The 18236-nt window shown below is 41.3% G+C and overlaps 1 protein-coding gene across 1 annotated transcript; it reads left to right on the top strand.

The window, feature by feature from the left end:
* The first annotated feature begins 11375 nt into the window (after positions 1-11375).
* On the top strand, positions 11376-18236 carry LOC112576227 (carbohydrate sulfotransferase 15-like). The gene is made up of 11 exons (XM_025258523.1): positions 11376-11498; positions 12690-12919; positions 13124-13319; positions 13764-13913; positions 14184-14328; positions 14531-14729; positions 15066-15161; positions 15546-15702; positions 16042-16198; positions 16556-16703; positions 17134-18236. Exons 5-11 carry the CDS (start codon positions 14233-14235, stop codon positions 17328-17330), a joined length of 1050 nt encoding a protein of 349 aa, XP_025114308.1. The 5' UTR covers positions 11376-11498; positions 12690-12919; positions 13124-13319; positions 13764-13913; positions 14184-14232; the 3' UTR covers positions 17331-18236.

Genomic DNA, 18236 nt, shown 5'->3' with positions numbered 1-18236 from the left:
GTTATGGAAAGACCTCCCTCTCTCTCTCACTCTCATCTCCTCTAATCCCCTCTGTCTCCTCCTCAATTGTATCTGCTTATATGCTCCTATATTCAAAGAATTTGCCGTTCCAGCGCTTAGTGAACACATAGGACACTTGCTATTCCAGAATTGTTTTTAACTTTCTGTACCTCCCAATGGTAATACAGTCCGTCCTTTTTCATTTATAACAGTATGTAACATGTCAAGTTTGGATTCTAAACGGAATGGTCTTTATCCTTACCCCCGCTTAAAAAAAAGACCAGACTATTTTTATAAACAGTGTCCAGTGTAATAAAATTGCAAACTACAGAGTAAATTCCTTTTGTCCTTAATTTATTTGTATGGGATCTTCTAGCCAGTTTTAGTTTGAGATAAGATGTCTGCGAGACTATTCTGAGTGGTCTTAATTGACTCAGCCTGGAAGTGGCCTCCTGTCGGGCTAGAGTAGACTACAGACGACGACCATCCTTCGTGTTCTCCGACAAAAAATATTTTTTGAGGTATTGATGCTGAGTGAGTTTGTCAGAAGCGAGAGTGTTCCAATATTGTGTAGAAAGAAAGTTGTCTGACCCTGCAAAGTATGGATACCGACCGTTATTTTCCAAGCTACGTTGTCTAACGTCGGTCTCACGTGATCGCTGCAGCTAAACCTTGGTGGCTCATTAGCAGGAACAGCAGTTTCATGATGAGCTTCCACCTCCTCTTCGGTCCATGCTAGGTCCCATAGCTTTAGGAAATAGGGCAATAGGTGCCCGCTAACATATTTCTCTGACCGAACTATCCTAATGGTTTGTAGTAAGAAAACATTTGGTGGCACGCGGTGCCTCCTTGACACAAATAAATTCAGATTTATTTTTTTAATAATTTTTTTTCGATTTTTGATTCGACAAGGGACAGTCGGTTTACAAGATCAGAAAACCTGATGTGGTATCCAGCAATACTTGAACAGGCTGGACTTTTACCTTCCCAGGATGTGGTGCAAGCTTCCCTACTTCTTCTAAGGTGGCGGAAGAACAGTGTCCCCACCCCATTATCACGCGAGCGTTCGACATGTTCTTAAACTGCAAGATATTTGCACAGAAGTTTGAAGTATGTCAAAAAGCTTCACAAGCCTCGCACTTTACTTTTGATAAGCGAGATCACAGTTGCTGTATAAGCGATCCCCTCTGAGATGATGTCAGTGGGAACCCCTGGGGTCCGGGAGGAGAATGCAGAGAGAGGATGGATGGGAGATGGAGTGAATTGCTGCCTCCATCAGAGTGTTATTGCTCGTCCTGGACATGAGCTATTCGCTGCTTGTCCTCCTGTGGTGAATAATTAGGTCGTGACCCAGTCTGTCATCAACAGGATTATCAGTCCTTTGGGCCATGAACCTGTACGATAGTTCACGATGACCATAAACGACAGTGCTCTTCACACTCGGTCAATTCTACTACATTTTTCAAGTCTCTTTCAGAAAATAAAACAGCTAAAAATCTCTGGAAATTCCTCGGTGGTAGTAAATCAAGATGAAAAATAAATTCTACGAAAGTAATAACAACAAACTTCGATTGACCAGAAAACATAAATATTAAGCAGGAGCAGTGATCACGAAAACAAAACTAATCACTACAGAAAATTAATAAAATATTGGAAATAGTGACAAATAATGGTACAAAATACTTCGAAATAAAATAAATTATTAAAAGGATATTAGGGAAAAACAATTATTTGAAAACTACAAAACTGTTAAAAGAGTAAAAACAATATTTAAACAAAAAACAAATGTGAGAATCAAACATGAAAAAAAGTTTGTTTTTTTTCTAAAAATGAGAAGACAGGTAACATCTTAAAGAAAAGAATATACACACTTTCTTCCACAAACAAGTGAAGTGACAGACGGTAATAAGTCTTCTTAGTGTTTGACAGGTAGTTCACCACCACCATCGTGTCTGTGTCAGGGTTAATTGAGTTATACATTAAAAGATAAATCTGCGGGGAGTTTTCAGTTCCTCTTTAAAAGGGAAAAATGGGGAAAAGGTTAAGCCCATTTAGGGGGAACAAAACCGACCACCATTTCAAAAGGATGAGAACAAATGTAAATAAACTGACGAATTGATTGCCAGTCAAGCAGGTTGTTATTTATTTTTTTTTATTTCTGTTTCCTCTCTCAAAGCACCGATGGCAACACTCTTTAACTTCCTGTTGCAACCCACGCACACAAGAAAGGGTGATAGCTAATGAAATTGTATTGGAGGGCCACGCATGCAAGAAAATAGATGGGACATTCAGCGGAATGGAGGGGGAGACAAGAAAACAAGGATTTGATTTTCAGTGGCCGCGTCGAGCGCTGGTGGAGGACGAGTGATGGGGAAATGAAGTGGATGGACAGGCTCTTCTTATCTCCATTATCGTCTCAGCTGCGGCAGCCGCCAACAAAACGTCAGGGTCCTGACAATGTCAACGACGACAACAGCTACAACAACTACATTTTTCACAGGCAAATGCAACACTCGGCTTCTATAGTGGGTTTTTTTTTTACTAGACCCATTAGAACCACTATCCTGTCTAGTCATCGTCATCGTCGTCGTCGTCGTTGTCTTCGTTGTCGTCATCAATATCATCATCATCATCGCAGAGCCTCTTGCTTTTGCGCTACACTCCATGAACCTTTAGTCCTGTTCTTCACGCTGCTACAAACTTGTCTGTCCCATCCGTTTTCATTATTTATGATCATTTTCTTCGCTTGTTTTGGCTTTATGATTTCGTTTGATTTTAATTTTGTTTTGTTGCTTGAGCAAGATTTTAATTGACAGCAGTCGCTGTCATCCCTTGACCCACAGTCATCATCATCCGCAGACATCTAGAAAGCAGTAATGACAAATTAAGAAACTCATATATTTTGACTTGGAAATGGCGTGAAATTCAAATACTCTCCCTCTCGCCATCTCTCTTTTCCTCTCTCTCCCTCTTTGCATACCATCAACAAAAATAATATGAATAAGATCCAGAATTTGATGCATCGAGACCCGTTAGAACTACTTGTATGGTCCAGAGACTAACACTCCTCTATTAAAAAAGTGATCATGTAAGATCACGGATAAGGAAAAAGAAGTGAAAATATATAATCACAACCGTAGAATATAGAAGTATACAAATATGAGCATGGAACAAGAAGTACGATAATGTAAATGAAGCAGCAACTAGTAGGAAGATAGAAGAACGAACATGAAAGTAGAATGCACCGAAAATGTAACTGAACGATTTCGGAAGAAACAGGCAAACTATAAATACGGAATAAAGAAAAAAAGCATTAAAATATAAAAGATGGAAACAGAAAACAGGCGAAGTCTTCCTTTGGAAGAAAAATCGACTCCCATTTTTGGTCTGTAGCCTCCCAGCTACTTGGAGAACCTTTTACACCAATTTTTCTACATTAATATCTGCAAAACTTGACACGCTTTTTTCCCTAACCTATATTTTCTGGCATAGGAGTGGTTGCGGGGTGGGGTGGGTGTCCCTTAATTAGTGACGAAGGAAGGAAAGTGTGTCGACGACACGAGATGACCGTGCGGATAATTTCGTTAGACGTGACCAAGTACCACAGTGACGGGTGAGGTCGAAGACGTGTGTTAGCTGATGGTCAAAAATATATCAGAATATGGACATGGCAAAGCTTTTTCTTTCTCTCTTTCTTTCTTGCTTTAACCCCTGCTTCCATCACATCATCCCTTATCCACCTTATTGGCTTTTTTTATTTCTTGTTTTATTTTAAACTAAATTCCTGTGATTTTATGAGAAGAAGTTTTCGTAGTCGTTTCAGGACCAATTTCGACCCACCTATTAGCATATAACCTTGACCTGGACAGGTTGCCGCTTTTTTTTCTGTTTACGTCAATGTTCTTTCCATCTGAACACGAGGGGGCCGTTGCCATGCTTATCAGATTGTGAAAGAAGTAAGATTGGAAGGTAATGTCCTGTAACAAGCTTACAAGCAATAAAAAAAAAGGGAGGGCAATAAAGCGAGGGTGGTAAGGGTGAAGAGTGAAGGGCGAGAGGGTCAAAGGTCAGCATGTCGAACGACGTCAGCGAGCAGGAGGTATGAGGCTGCTTCATGCTGCCATGTGGGCCGTTGGCGTGGGCCGTGGGCCGGTGGGGGGCGAGGGTGGCGGAGAGGCGGTGAGCTAGAAGGAATCCTTTCACGCACATTGCACTGAAGCTTTGGCGCTCTTTGGTCAAAATTAAGTGGGATAATCAGACAGAGGTATCGCACTCAGAACCACTTTCAGGGGTTTGAACTCGTAATGCAGTTCTGGTCTAATGCAAACGCGCCGGACATGGCACTAATGGGTTATGGGACTTGATGGAGATGAGAGCGTTGGGGAGCTGCGGTGGGGTAGACAGTGAGGAAGCATGGGATAGAAAAGGGTGGGGACGAGTCGCTGAGTAGCTGTGGATGGTTTGAGTCAGGGAAAACGACAGGAGTGGAGGAGAGAAAGAAAGAAGAGAAACGAAAGGAACGGCGAAGAAGGGAGAGTGTGGGAGGACAAGATGGACAGACGACATACAAAGTCGTATAAAGTCATACCCGACTAACCATATAAAGATATACACATACCCATACACACAAATGTACACTCGCATGTATAGAGGTTTGTACGACCCCCGCAATGACATCCGACCAGAGAGAGAGATGGAGAAGGGATGGAGGGAGCGTTAGAGAGAGGGGGTGAAATGCGGAGAGGAAAATGGAAAAGGCAGTAGAAGTCCATTAGGATGGCACTTGGCCTGCTGTGGCGTCTATCCCACGACAAACACAAGCAGGCTTTTATGCTTTTAGCCACTAAGTGTTGGCCGGGGCTCTCTGTTTTCCATTACACTGACAGGTCTTTTTTCCCAGTTTCTCCCAAAGAGGCTTTGTATTCGCTTTATTTCGACTTCTGGTTTTTCATATTTGTCCTCCTTCTCTTTTTTTTCTCTCTCTCGTGTCTTCTCTCGCTCTTTTCTACCTCTACTTCCTCTACTAACTCCTACTAATTTCAGAGGTAGGTATGTCTACTTCTCCACTATCAAATGATCACATCTGCCATCCTACATGTTGAACATCAAAACTTTTTCGAGATAAGCAGAAAACAAACTTCAGGAGTTATTACAGATCTTGTTTCTTCCTTTCTTATATGTCCACCTGTTCCTCATGTGTACAACAGAATATTGAAAGTTTAGATTTTCACAGGTGGGAGCTCGCTTCTATTTCGGTAATTTGTTATTGTTAAAGAATATTTTATGTCGTGCAAGGGTGAAGCTAAAATGGCGGCTGTGTGAACGCCGATGTCTAATGTGGGTCTTGCGTGGGCACAGTCGACAGAGTGCTCGAGGTCTGGTGGACCGCCCTGATGGAAGCTGGCATTTGGTGAATGATATTGCTTCCTAATCTGGCACCAGACCTTGCTTGTTTGCATGTCATGTGACGTCGATGCGGTCCCACGCGCTGTAATATGATTGGCTAGCGACTCGCTGTTGACCCCACTTTCATAATAACCTCGCATTTGATTGGCTAGCGGTTCATCGTGAGACCAATCTTCATGCTGTCACGTGGTACTACTTCGAATGCTGCTATTAATAAAACATACTGATGAATGATCTGAAGATCTTTGCTATAAATACACTGAAAGGTCAGAGCTTTGGGGTGCACACATGCTGTGGTGGTGGTGGTGGTGACGGCGGTGTTGTGGTGGTGGGAGGATGATGATGATAATGATGATTTTTTCTTTCTCTCTCTCTTTGATATTAACTTTTTTCTTTCGTGATTTAAATGTCTTTGTTTTGTAATGACGTGATGTCTCAGCTTTTATCTACTTTGATCAAGATTTAAATGTTAAAAAAAAAACAACAAACAAAAATAACTTTTGCCTATTCTGTTATCCTCATAAATAAAGATTTGTCATTTGTCACTTCCATCCCCTCCCTCTATCACTCAGCTCTTTTTACCCGCCAGCCAGGAAAGTAGATTTCTTCCCCACTATCAAATTATCAGATTACAAACGTGCTTTCGATTTTTCTAACGTCAAGGCTTTGTTGAGATCAGCGAAAAACTTCGTGAGTTTTATTACATCCGTTGTCACTTCTAACTCCTGCTTCTCCTGACGTCAACATCGGCAGGAGGGAGGTGGGAGAGTTTAGAAGATTGCAGCTAGTGGGTGGACGAGACGTGCGTTTAATGAGTTTTTTCCCTCTATTTCACCAAGAGACATAAACCCGTCTTATTTTCCCTGAGGGGGAAACCTGCAGACATTAAAACCACGGATGTTGAACAATTATTAACTGATTGTTTTGTGAGGACAAAGAATCACACAATTAAAATAACTTTAATGGAATATTTGAATATGTGTATAGATATTTCATACTTTAACATATATGTACATATAGATTGTTATGTGCTAAAGTGGAAAATATATATATATACACACACAGTAATTTTTGTCTCACCCTCAATCATGTTTCTACAGTAATATATATCTCTCTCTTACCCATCTCTCAGTCTATCCTTTTTTTCTTTCTCTCTCTCTGTGACCCCTCTTTGAGATTCTCTCCCTATTATCTTCTTTGTTCTGTCTTTTTCTCTCCCGGACCCCTTTCTCTCTCTCTCTCTCTCGCAATATAGAACTGTCTGTCTTTCTTTTTTCTCTACTCTAGCGTTCTCGTAATACAGAATTATCTATTGTAAATTCTCTCTTTTTAAAAAAATTAATAGTTATCGATTTGATTGCTTTCTTTTCCATCTCTCTCCTCTCTCTCTCTCTCTTATAATAAATTACCAGTTGTCCGTCTTTCTCTATATCTTTTAAAAAAGAATCTCACATTGTTATTTTCTCTCCCTTTCTCACGCTTTTTTCTTCCCCTACTTTGTGTTTTAAAAAATTGTCAATTTTCTCTCTCTCCTTCTCTTCCTTTATCGTTCTTTAGCAAAGAACAAAGTTTAACAAAGTTGCCTATCTTTTCCCTTCTCTTTTAATAAAGAACGTTCGATTGTTGTCTTCCATTCTAATTTCCCTATCTGTGTCTTTAGCAAAGAATTGCCAATTGTCGCTGTTTAATTCTCTTTTTTTCCGTCTGCATGGACACTTCACTGAGTAATTTACATCTTCTTTTCTATTACCATCTTCAGTTTCAACTTAATTGAACTTATCTTTTTTTTGGATCTTACGTTATTTGGTCTCACCTTATTTGATCTTATCTACCTTTATCTCCATTCCTCCTTCCGTAATTTCTTTTCCCTATTTCTTGATTTATCTGCTTTCTGTCAGACGAGTACATACGCCTCTATTTATTTCTCACACCAGAAGATACGTCTCTCTTGTCTGTCAGACTGCAAGAGCTCGTTGTCTGTTACCTGTCAGACTTGCCGAGTTGCTTATCTGCTGCGTCAGACACACCCTTATCTACACTTTCTTGCCAGACAGGTAGAGAGGACGAGGGCAAGAGGAAGAGTCCTTGTATAAAAACTAGGGTCTGATCAGTTTCGTCGGAGGGTAAGGGTTACATATCTCGAAATGCTAACCATAGTTTTTGTCTCCTTTTCTGTGAGACCGGGAAATGTAACCTACTTCAAAAAGACATTCTAAGGTGTACAAATCGGTCCAACTAAAAAAAAAAATACCTGCTGCTTTTTTAACATCCAGACTGGAAAAGAGACAAGTCGAAAGAGAAGATGTCCATCTCTTTCCCTTCCAAGTCTCATTTTCTCACCTTTTCCACCTATTGTCTTTTTCTGTCTTCGTCCAAGAAGAATCAGGCCGACAAGCAACACGTGTAGCTTCTCTCCTCTTCGGAGAACGGCTCTGCCTTGGCTCGAGACTAAAAGTTTGCCGAGCGCACACAGAGTTGTCCCGCCTGGGAGTCTTACAAAGTACGCCAATTTCCTGTTCCGGCTTGTTCGCGGGCCCTACTCTCTCACATGTTCTACAATTAGCCCCATTAGTGTACACCGTCGGCAGCGTTAACTAAGAGTCGAGTTAAAAAAAATAATAATAAAACCCGTCCCGATGGCAGGTACAGGGGATTAGACAAACTCCGGCTCCTCAAATGAGCACAAAAGTGGCTTCATAGTCGTAAGAAGTGAAGGGGAGACAATTACCCAGATTTGCACGGGACTAGGGGGACACGACTTTAACAAGCTCACCTGACGAGAAGATTTTATATATTTTTTTCCTTCTCTCTCTCTCTTTCTCTCTCTCCTTATCTTTTTTCTTTAAAAAAAAGAGAAGTATAAGAGTATTTTCCTGGCAAAAGCAATAAACACCTTGGAATTGCCAAAATAAACTCACCCACCCGCTTCTCTGCGTGCTATCTCGAGTGCCATTTCTTGCAAAGGAACTCAAAGTTTCCTGTTGATCCACCTGCCGGTGAAGCTAGCTTTCCCCCATTTCATTAATTCGTTGGCTTTTTTTTTTTTTTGCTACGTTTTGTTTTAAATAAAAGCAACCCTTCCTCTTCGTCCTACTTAGCGCATCCCCATTATCTTTGAACTCAATCTGCGCCATCTTTACTCGTTGGCTTATCGTCACCCGTTTAACGTTTCTCTTACTTCCTCCAGCCATCCCTCTTCTTCTTGTCCCTCACAGAATAGCCTGCGCTATCCGTCTCCCGTCCTCACAATTTTTTTTTTCTCTCTCTCCCCTTCTCTCCTGTAGCTGTTCTGGCCGATCCAATTAGACGTTATTAAGAGCCTGCGCGAGCTCCTCACTCGCGGCTGATTGGCTGCTGCTCTTTTTTGGCGCGCATGCGCACGTGAAATGTTAAATGAAGCTAATTAAAATGGCTGCGTGTACATCAAAACCTGTCCCACCCTGCATCCGCCATCCTCAGTCTACCCCGCCCAATTCCAGCCTCCTTCACCTAAAGTCTTCTTTTTAAAAATACCTTCCTCCTTCCTTGTTAGTTTTTCTCACCCTTTCGGTTGAAGATTCTGAGCTGCATGCAAGAGGTCTTCAGCGGCCATCTTGCCTCTAGTACCTTAGCAAAGGTGTAGACAGAGTGCTCTGAATGCCGCTAGCTGCTAGAGAGTGTTCAGCAAGATGCACACGCAGTTAGTTAACACAAGGAGTTAGCTGCTAATTGTGCATAACCTCACAGCTCCTAGCTGCGCGTCCGTGTATGTCTGGTCCCAGAAGAGCTCACTGCCAGCCACACCGAGGCCGTGACGTCAGAGACTCGATCTCTATACGAGAGTAGGGCTTCTAAAGTCGTGCAAGGATCTTATCGCCCGGGTATCGTGTTGCTGATGGATGTTGTTTGGCCATTTGATGCCTGAGATCTTTAAGATCTTCAACGGCACAAAACCTTCTGCATTCCCTTACAGGTTCCGTGACGTCACCAACGCCCACCCGAGCTCCCGGGTACGTCACCAGTACGTCTTGTTGCTGAAGGAAATAGTTCACCACATGGCGTCAGGGACTTGATGTATGACGTTCTTCCAGGGCTTGTGACATCACGAACGTCCAGACTGTCTCGCAGTTACGTCTCCAGAACGTGATGTGCGTCTCGGACGCAGCCTCCAACACGTAGTTTGTGCTGATAACGAAGCAGCCAGCCAAACAGTCTGCTGCTCCAGACAGTTATGGCGTTCATGCGTATGGCTTCAAAAGAAAGTATTTTCCCTCTCTCGCCGTTTTAACCCAAACAACTCTCTTTTCACAAATAAATGTCTCCTTGTCACCCCAAGCTGCGCTCATTAGCAGATATACTAATGCATTGATTTACTATAAACAGTCGCAAGATATCAAGACATCTGTTTCTTTGTTTACTAATATTTTTGTAATGCGTCTGCAAAAAATAAATCACGGAAATAGCATGACTGCATTTTCTGTGTTTTAAGAGGGAAAGATAACGAAATCTTCTGCTCGGTGCGAGTGAACTAAGGCAGGGGTGAGGAAATCTTTGGTGTGGCCCGACCAAGGCAGCGAAACTATAGCTTGAACAAATATACCGAGCTAATTTTTTTGCTTGATGATTTTATATGGCCCACGAATGATGATATAAATATCCAAATGGCCCCCGGAGGAAATAAGGGTTCCAACCTCTGAACTAAGGGAAGCAATACTAGATTGTCAGGAAAGTCTTGAAAGAAAGGGAAAAAAAATAGGGAAAGAAAGGTAACTCAAACTTGACTGTCAGCAAGAAATAAATTCGCTTCTCTCCCTTTGATCATCATCCTTTGGACCACACCAAATCGTACCAAAACTGATGGAATGGGAGTGTTCTTGTTTATGTGTGTTTGCTTTTTCTGACGATTATTCAAAACTGATTGATACAGTCATTTTATTCGTTAATACATTTTTTTTGTGTTCAGTAATTGTATTGATGTATCTTTTCTGCGTTCATGTTGTCAGTTGAGAGCTTAATAAATAATTTTTTTAATTGAACCTGATGTTGAGTCCCCAAACTAAGTGTAAATGATCAAGGCTAATGTCGAACGCTGTATAATTGAGAGACTGTACTGATGGTCACATCATGACAGGTGGAACATATCAGCCCCCATGACCACACTTGTCGAGTCAGTGTGATATACAGTCCTAGTGCTACAGATGGACAACTCGAGTGTGAGCACGTGACCAGAGGCACATCTGCACGTGCCATCTCGGGATGAGATTATTCCCTGTAAAGAAGATGCAGTTAAGAAATAAGTCATGACCTGGTGATGAGTTTAACCTCTCTTAACCCCTTGAAGTTCATCGACAAGTTTTAGAGCTTTAAGTTGCTTTGGGCGTTGCCTTAATTAACAAGCGCTTCCTTGGGAACTAAAGCACAATGTTGATCACTAAGAAATCAGAAGATAATTATATCCAACTGGTTCAGAGTTTTTACGTTTGTCATTGAAAAGATGAATGTGGAGTGAAAGGCGTGAGTGAAAGGTAGAGATAAGCTGATAGAGAGGTTAAAGAATAGCGCTCAGACCAAGAGGGTTCGATACCCACGTCGAACATCATCTTCCCCTTCTCCGCCACTCCCTGGACCCAGTTTTTCGGGATGAAGACCTGAATACGCAGAGTTTTGGGTAAAATAAAGCACAGAGAGAGAGAGATGGAGGATGTTGAACAAACATTTTTAGAGTGTCACAACTGCCGCGTTATGTCACATGTCGTGGAGATTTTAGGGGATAGTACGGGATAGTACTGTCTAACCTCACTCACCCCTTAAAGTTCATGGTTTTCAGTGCTCAAATCTGTGTTGGACATTACCTTGATTGACAAACGCCTCCTTGAACGATAAGGGATCATCGAGAATTAAAACACATGTCGACACAAAGAGATCGATTGGTCGCAATTATCTCACCATGTGTGGGTGCTCCTCACTCGAGGATCGATTCTCATGTCAGATTTGCATCTGCTTATTAACTGCTAGTCGACGAGATGGACACCGAGCGCACGCGCCACGTCCAGGTGTGTGAAGGTACACGTCGCACTTAGTTCTCTGCCCGCTTCAGAGGTTAACCATGAAAGGTAAGTCGCAATTTTTTCTTTTGGAAAATGGGGCCTAGGGTGCTACAAAAGGATAAAAATGGATGTTGTTCACATTCTTTATTTCTGCCGTGTTTCAAAACGATATAAAAATAACCAACAGCGATTGAAATTATGAGCTCATAGTCAATTGGATCTGGGCTAATGTACTAGGATTGGATGCCTGGTCGTTCAAGTGCTTTATTAAAATGGTGACGAATTTAGTCTTTTCTTGTCCATCTCTCTCTCTCTCATGTACGTAGTATGTGACGTGCTACAGGTTATTCACCGATACACAGTATTATTCCTCCCTGGCATTGTCCTTCTCATGCAACTGGCCCAACCCTGTGAAATCAAAATAGAGGAGACATCGCACCGGTTACATACTAATGGCTGAATAATATGGCTGAAACATCATAAATTTTTTTCTTCAAATGCTTTAAAAATGAATACAACCACTGCTAACAGCACAATAAAGGATTCACGGTATTCCTAGGAAGCCCATGGTGTAAGAAGTCGCTAACTGAACTTAATTATTGCTGAACTGTCGAAAATGAACAGGTGGTAACACGCACCAGCTTACAACGTCCAGATCTCGATCACCTTTCAGAATGTTGCCTTTGACCTTTTTGCTCTTGACCTAGATGTAGATGTGTGAGAGAAAGGTCCACCTCAGGTAATATGTCCAGTGCTGATGTTTGAGAGAAGGACATTTATATTCTTGTTTTGGATTTGTAAACTGTTCTCTGTGTTTTGCTTTGATCTTTCTAAATCGAAGACAGTCACTGGTTAGGTTATCTATGACTGTTTAGTCTCAATAACATTTTATGGTTGATTGTTGATTTAATTTGTCGATTTGTCAACGTGTGAATATGTCAATACCTCAGCGTGTTGACGTAAACACTATGGCCACATATCGACATATCTAACAACCACGACGACGGCTATATTAATGATTGCCAGTACAGAAATTTTTCCCTCCTGCTCTTATTGGAACGCTGGGTACTCAGAGTTCTTGAACGTTTTTCATGTCCTTTGTACCAGCTAATAAGAAAACCTAGCTTTGTTAACATGTTTGAGTATGAAACTGGACGGCGATCTCAATATGGTCAATGTTTTTAGTCATCTGCTATGTGCTTTAGTCATCACCTAAAATGTCAATTCATTCATTCGTCGTTATGTCAATCTTTCCAGGCACATCTCCGACGACCTACTTCAAACGAATGCGTTTGCCGCTGCTGGCAGCGACGATCGGCCTCGTTTTCATCCTGACCCTGAACTTGTTTGTCTTCAACTCGAGGTCAAGGGACATGGAGGTCAAGGAGCTACAGGCGGAGGAAAACCAGAATAAGAGGAGCGAGAAGACTCTGTTATTCTCCCAAGATGCCTGGAACGCAGTCACAGACGACGATGACTGGGATTCAGTAAGCTCTCTTTCATCGCTTGAGTTGATTTTTGTTTGTGAGCGTGAAACAGTGAACAGCATCACTAAGAACGATAATAATAACAATAATAATAATGTTATTTATAGAGTGTAGATGGGTAGTGTGATGGATGCGCATTCTGAACTGAATTGTAATGACTGTTAGCAATTATCTGGTGTTCATGTCATGATTGGCGCACACTAGATCTTTGACGAGGTGGCGTGGTCATCTTTCCTAAACGAAGGCGCCGTGGGGGCCAATGTCAAGGACGAACCTCCCTTACCCCCCAACAAACCACCAGCAGGGGGCGGAGGCGGGGGCGGGGGAGGAGGGGCACCTGCTGTCCCTAAAGATGGCGCTATGAAAGCTGGTGCTGTTCCTAGAGACGGCGCTATGGCCGGTGAGTGAGTTCCCGCCTTTTGTTTCTTTATCCCATTCTTTCTTTTCTTCTTTCATGTGACAGTTTGACAGCTGGTAATATTGTGAATGGTGTACCAACGTGACGTGCACTGTTAGCACGTAGTACTGTTGTTAACGCTCGTTGTTCGCAGGTGCGAATCGCGTACTTTGTTAGCGGATAAATTAATTAAAAGATGGGTTTGGAAGCTGAAATGTACAGGTTAGGTTTATATCTCCCATATCTACCTATATCTGCAAAAAGCAAAACCATTTAGGTTGTTCTTTAACCGCATGAGGAACACCAGCAATGTCTGAAGAATGCAACTCACTCGTACCGCTTTCATCACACGAAAAAAGAATTAATATTTTCTCGACTCTTTTTACTGGCCTGTTCTATGTTATTTGCATACCTATATCGTTCTTATATACTGCTCCCTCCCACCAGGTAAAGCACCAGCAGTACAGCCCGTGAGGATCATGAACCTGCCCCCGGTGGCAGATCTTCTGTCCGGGAAGCCAAGAAAAAATCCAAGAAGTCGAAGAAAGATGTCGGACCTCCTGAAGAACTACAGAAGTTTGAGCCAGTTCCTGCTGGGTGGTAATAGTTGCTCTGACACTTCTGTTTTATTTTTCTTTCTGCCTGCAAAGCCTGCTTAACTGTCTGTGTATCTGCCTGACTCTATGACTGTCTTTCTGTCTGGTAGATAGTCTGATTGTGTGTGTGTGTGTTTGTGAACGTATGTATGTGCATATTTGTGCTCGAGTCTACTCACTTTTAATAATTATTATTTAATATATTTAATATTTAGGACTTTCTTCAAAGCGTTTGGAGCCTTGTTCACAGTCGCGTATTGTCTGCCCTTAGGAATGATGAATGGTTCCAGGCATCCTATAAGAAGAGCGCCACCTATGGCATGAAAACCGTCTTTGTGGAGGATGAGCCACTCTACAAGTCGTGCGCCAGTGACGTCGTGGTTCAGCGCCAATGGACGCAAACCTTTCTCACGCTTGTGCGTTCAGTCAATCACAGCATACTCTTATTTTGTGTCATTATGTGTCTGTCCTTCATGTCTTCCATCTTGACATGTAGACATTCGTATTTCATGTAGATATTCGTGTTGTGTCACAATATATATATATTTCAGTTCTGAACAGTATCTTTTAATTCTGAACGATGTTTCGTGTCCCTCATGTCTGATTGGTGTGTCATAGGGACCATTCCGTTACATGGCAAGGAGTAAGAACCCCTGCTGGTACCCTGATGATGGTAAGTTCACCTGTATACCCTACTTCTTCCTGGCCGGGGCGGCGGGACCAGGCAGCGCGGACATCATGCAGAAGATCATGCTGCACCCCGATGTCCTGGGGAGCATGGAGCAGGTCAACTGGTGGGATGTAGGCAGACATGCAGGTAAGCTGCTGCTGAATGTTCACAAGACCTAAATATAAAGCATGTTCTTTGGGATCACATTGTCATCTTCTCGTTTCTTTAACTGGTGTTGTTGTTGTTGCTGTTGATATTTTTTGCCTTTTTGTTGTTAGTTTGGTGCTGTTGTTGTTGGTTTCGACATTTTGTTCATCGCATTTGTTGCTGTTTTTGTTGTTTTCAATGATAAAATGCAGCAGGAGGGCATTGACAAGAAATAAAGCGCTCATTTAAAAAAAATAATAACATCTGACATAACTTGTAGCACGGCTACTCAATATGTTTAACTCATCCCATGAATCACTGGCCATTTTCTTGAAGGTCAGTCTTGGGATTCATACAGAGAACGATTTCAGAAGGAAACAGAGCAAATCCTACTGGACATCAATAGCATGAAAAGTTCCACTAAAATATTTGGTAAGATATCGTTCTCTTTTTCAGACTTTTATTTAACTCACTACCATTTGTCCTGGACATTTTGAAATCAATTTTCACTCACTTCCAATCGTCCTGGATAATAGGAAATTTTCACCAAGTAGTGTTGCACGTTTTAAGAGTGCTCCTCACACTTTTATACTTTATTTGTATTTTTTTAATTTCAAATAAAAGCGTTTTTAAAATATTGCTTTTACTTATTTTATTTTAAATTGTTAAGTCTTTTTGACTTTTATTATCGACTTTTCGTGATGACTTCAAATAAACAACTTATTTAGTAGTTATCCTTGAAAATACTTGTCGTTTTGAAGTATTAATTAGCCTACAAGGCGAGGTCCATGATGACAGCTCGATGTTTGTCGCTAGGTGATAGTACTAGCACTTACTTCGCTTCCCCTACGGGTTGGGAGCGACTGTCAGGGAACGAAAACTGCGAGGAGCCGCGCATCACTCTTGCCAGTCATCTGCGACGTCTGCGAGTTAAGGGACTCATCATGGCCGTGCTTCCACACCCGACACGAAGGTGGGAGCTGTCACGATGTGGATGTATATGTTCTGTTCAAGGTGACAAATGCTGCTGCTGCTGGTTTTGTTGTGTTGTTGTTTTGTGGTTTTGGTTTGTTATTGGTTTGCTTTGGTGTTTTGTTGTGCTGTTGTTTGTTGTTTTTCTATTGTTTTGGTTTGTTATTATTTTGTTTTGTTGTTTTGTTGTGCTGTTGTTTTGTGGGTTTTTTTCATTGTTGTTGATTATGATGAAAATAACAGCAAACTTCAAAGAGGTTTGTCGAAGGGGACGTGTTAGTGGTTATTTAGAATACTATTTATTCTTTAGTAATTCTAGGCAATATCTGTGTGTCGCCAGGTTACTGGCAGAGTTCCGCATGCTGTCCAAAGGCAAGCCCAATGCCAAGCAGTTTCACGAGTATGTGGAGCAGGCCATCGGTGCCTATAAGAACTGCTTCCAGACCTTCTCCATCCGACAGTGTGCCTACAACAAAACTGTAGCCGACAGCGTCAAAGTAAACAAATTTTTCTTATTATTGCCCATGATCACGATGGTAACCCAGCTAACTACGAGAAACACAGACACGCACACATATTGAATTCAAACACTTATACCTACACATACATACAAATACATATACTCAAAAACACATGTACACACATTTAAACAGAAAAATATAGAGATGGCCGAGGAGGGAGGGAAGAGAGAGAGAGAAACATACAGGCAGGCAAGCGTAGAAAAGAGACATGCTTGACATGTCCACTATCCTTATAATATTACAGAAATAAGTAAAAACACCATTTTACAAATCACAAACAACTGCAGAACAATAGTCAGCAGGACTTAACCACACTACTGTGGATGTTTCCAGATTTCACTTCACGAAGGGATGTACTCAACCTACATGGAAGACTGGATCCGAATCTTTCCGCCGGAACAGTTTCTGGTCCTTCGCTTTGAAGACTACGTCAAGAGTCCTGTACCAACCCTCAGGTCTATATACGCCTTTCTAGGACTTCGTAAGTATTTTAACTGCAAGAGTAATTTCTCTGCAACAGTCGTGTTTAAACCATCCAAGCAAAGCAATATTTACACGAACCTTGCATGTTTACCGACTTCATGTTCAAAAATAACACTGGTTGATTAACTTTTTTTCCGTAATTTTCTGTTTCTGTATATCACTTTTAACATTTAATTTAGCATCTTTTACCGTTCTTTTCTTCGTCATATTATTATTTATTTTCTTCAATTATTTTCAGTTGAATTATTTTTTGTGTGTCTGTTTACTAGCATACGTGAACGGCATCTCTATATAAGCTTCCTTTACTTCTTTTTCTTTCCCTAAGTTGCAGTTATATTTGTATTTACTATTTAATTATCTTCTCCGTTTTTTTCTTTTAACTCACAAAGAAACATAAAAAAAAACTAACACTTTTTCTTCGCTCTTAGCGGAAATCGACGAAGGCCAGTTAAGCATGGTGGTAGACCCGACATCTGAAGAGTTTCGAGAACTCGTTAGGAACCACAATCCTGGAGATTCTTTCTTGCCAGAAACAGTCAACTTGCTCAATCAGTTTTACGACCCTTTCATTCGCACTTTGAGTGAGGTTCAAGAAGACGCAAAGTTCACCTGGAAAGACACTTAAAGTTGAGCTGGGTCGCTGGAGGGTGGCCAGGTGAGATTGGGGCAAAGACAGCTGTTGCAGGCGCCATTGATTTGAGGATTTCAAAGGAAATATATTTTTTCAAATGACTGGTCAGAGCTCAGAATATGATTTAGTATCTTGCAAAATCTGAAGGCTTAGGCGTACAAGCATCATCTTGCACAGAAAGAGGCTATAAATCTGGACACCGGGAATGTGATTATACCTGCATCGTTGTGGCTACAATGAGGAAGTCAAGACAATACGTTAATTATACGTACCTGTGGACACTTGTGACATTCATTTGCATGTTGAAATATGATTATGTCATCAACTGTGTCTTGTCTTAAGCGCTGTTCAGTCATTTGAAAGAAGGAAAAGTCTGGGTAGACCTGTAAAGGACAAGTAAGTAATGATCAAGGACATGTCCAGACACATTTCAATTTTCATGTGAAAGTTTCCCTCAGACGGCAGTAAGTTATAAATTATATCTAAGTCGTCTTCGGGTTTTTCGAAAGGGGATACCAAAAAATCATTATTATTTATGGACTTGTTTGTTTTCTGTGTTGACTGTTATATCAGTTTATGGTGGGAGGTAGGGGTGAGTTTGAAAGAGTGAAAAGAGTGGTTCAGTCAATCATTGTAAATCATTTCCAGACATTGACTACTTTATAAAGCTTCTCTGTACATCAATAATGTTATTTTAATTGAAGGATTATTTCGATGTGCATGACGAAAGTACTGAAAAAGTGCGTTACCTTTGCAACACGTGCAGCACACACGAGTACAGATGCAAGAAATTGTTATTCAATGCAGATGAATGTACGTTTTGTCAGATTCACTCATACATCACGGTCTTAATCTTTGTTACTCCAGAAAGCATAGAATCAATAAAAGGGAGAAAATTCA

This window comes from Pomacea canaliculata, linkage group LG11 (assembly GCF_003073045.1).
Source record: "Pomacea canaliculata isolate SZHN2017 linkage group LG11, ASM307304v1, whole genome shotgun sequence".
NCBI lineage: Eukaryota > Metazoa > Mollusca > Gastropoda > Architaenioglossa > Ampullariidae > Pomacea > Pomacea canaliculata.
This window is presented reverse-complemented; position numbering and strand designations above follow the sequence as displayed.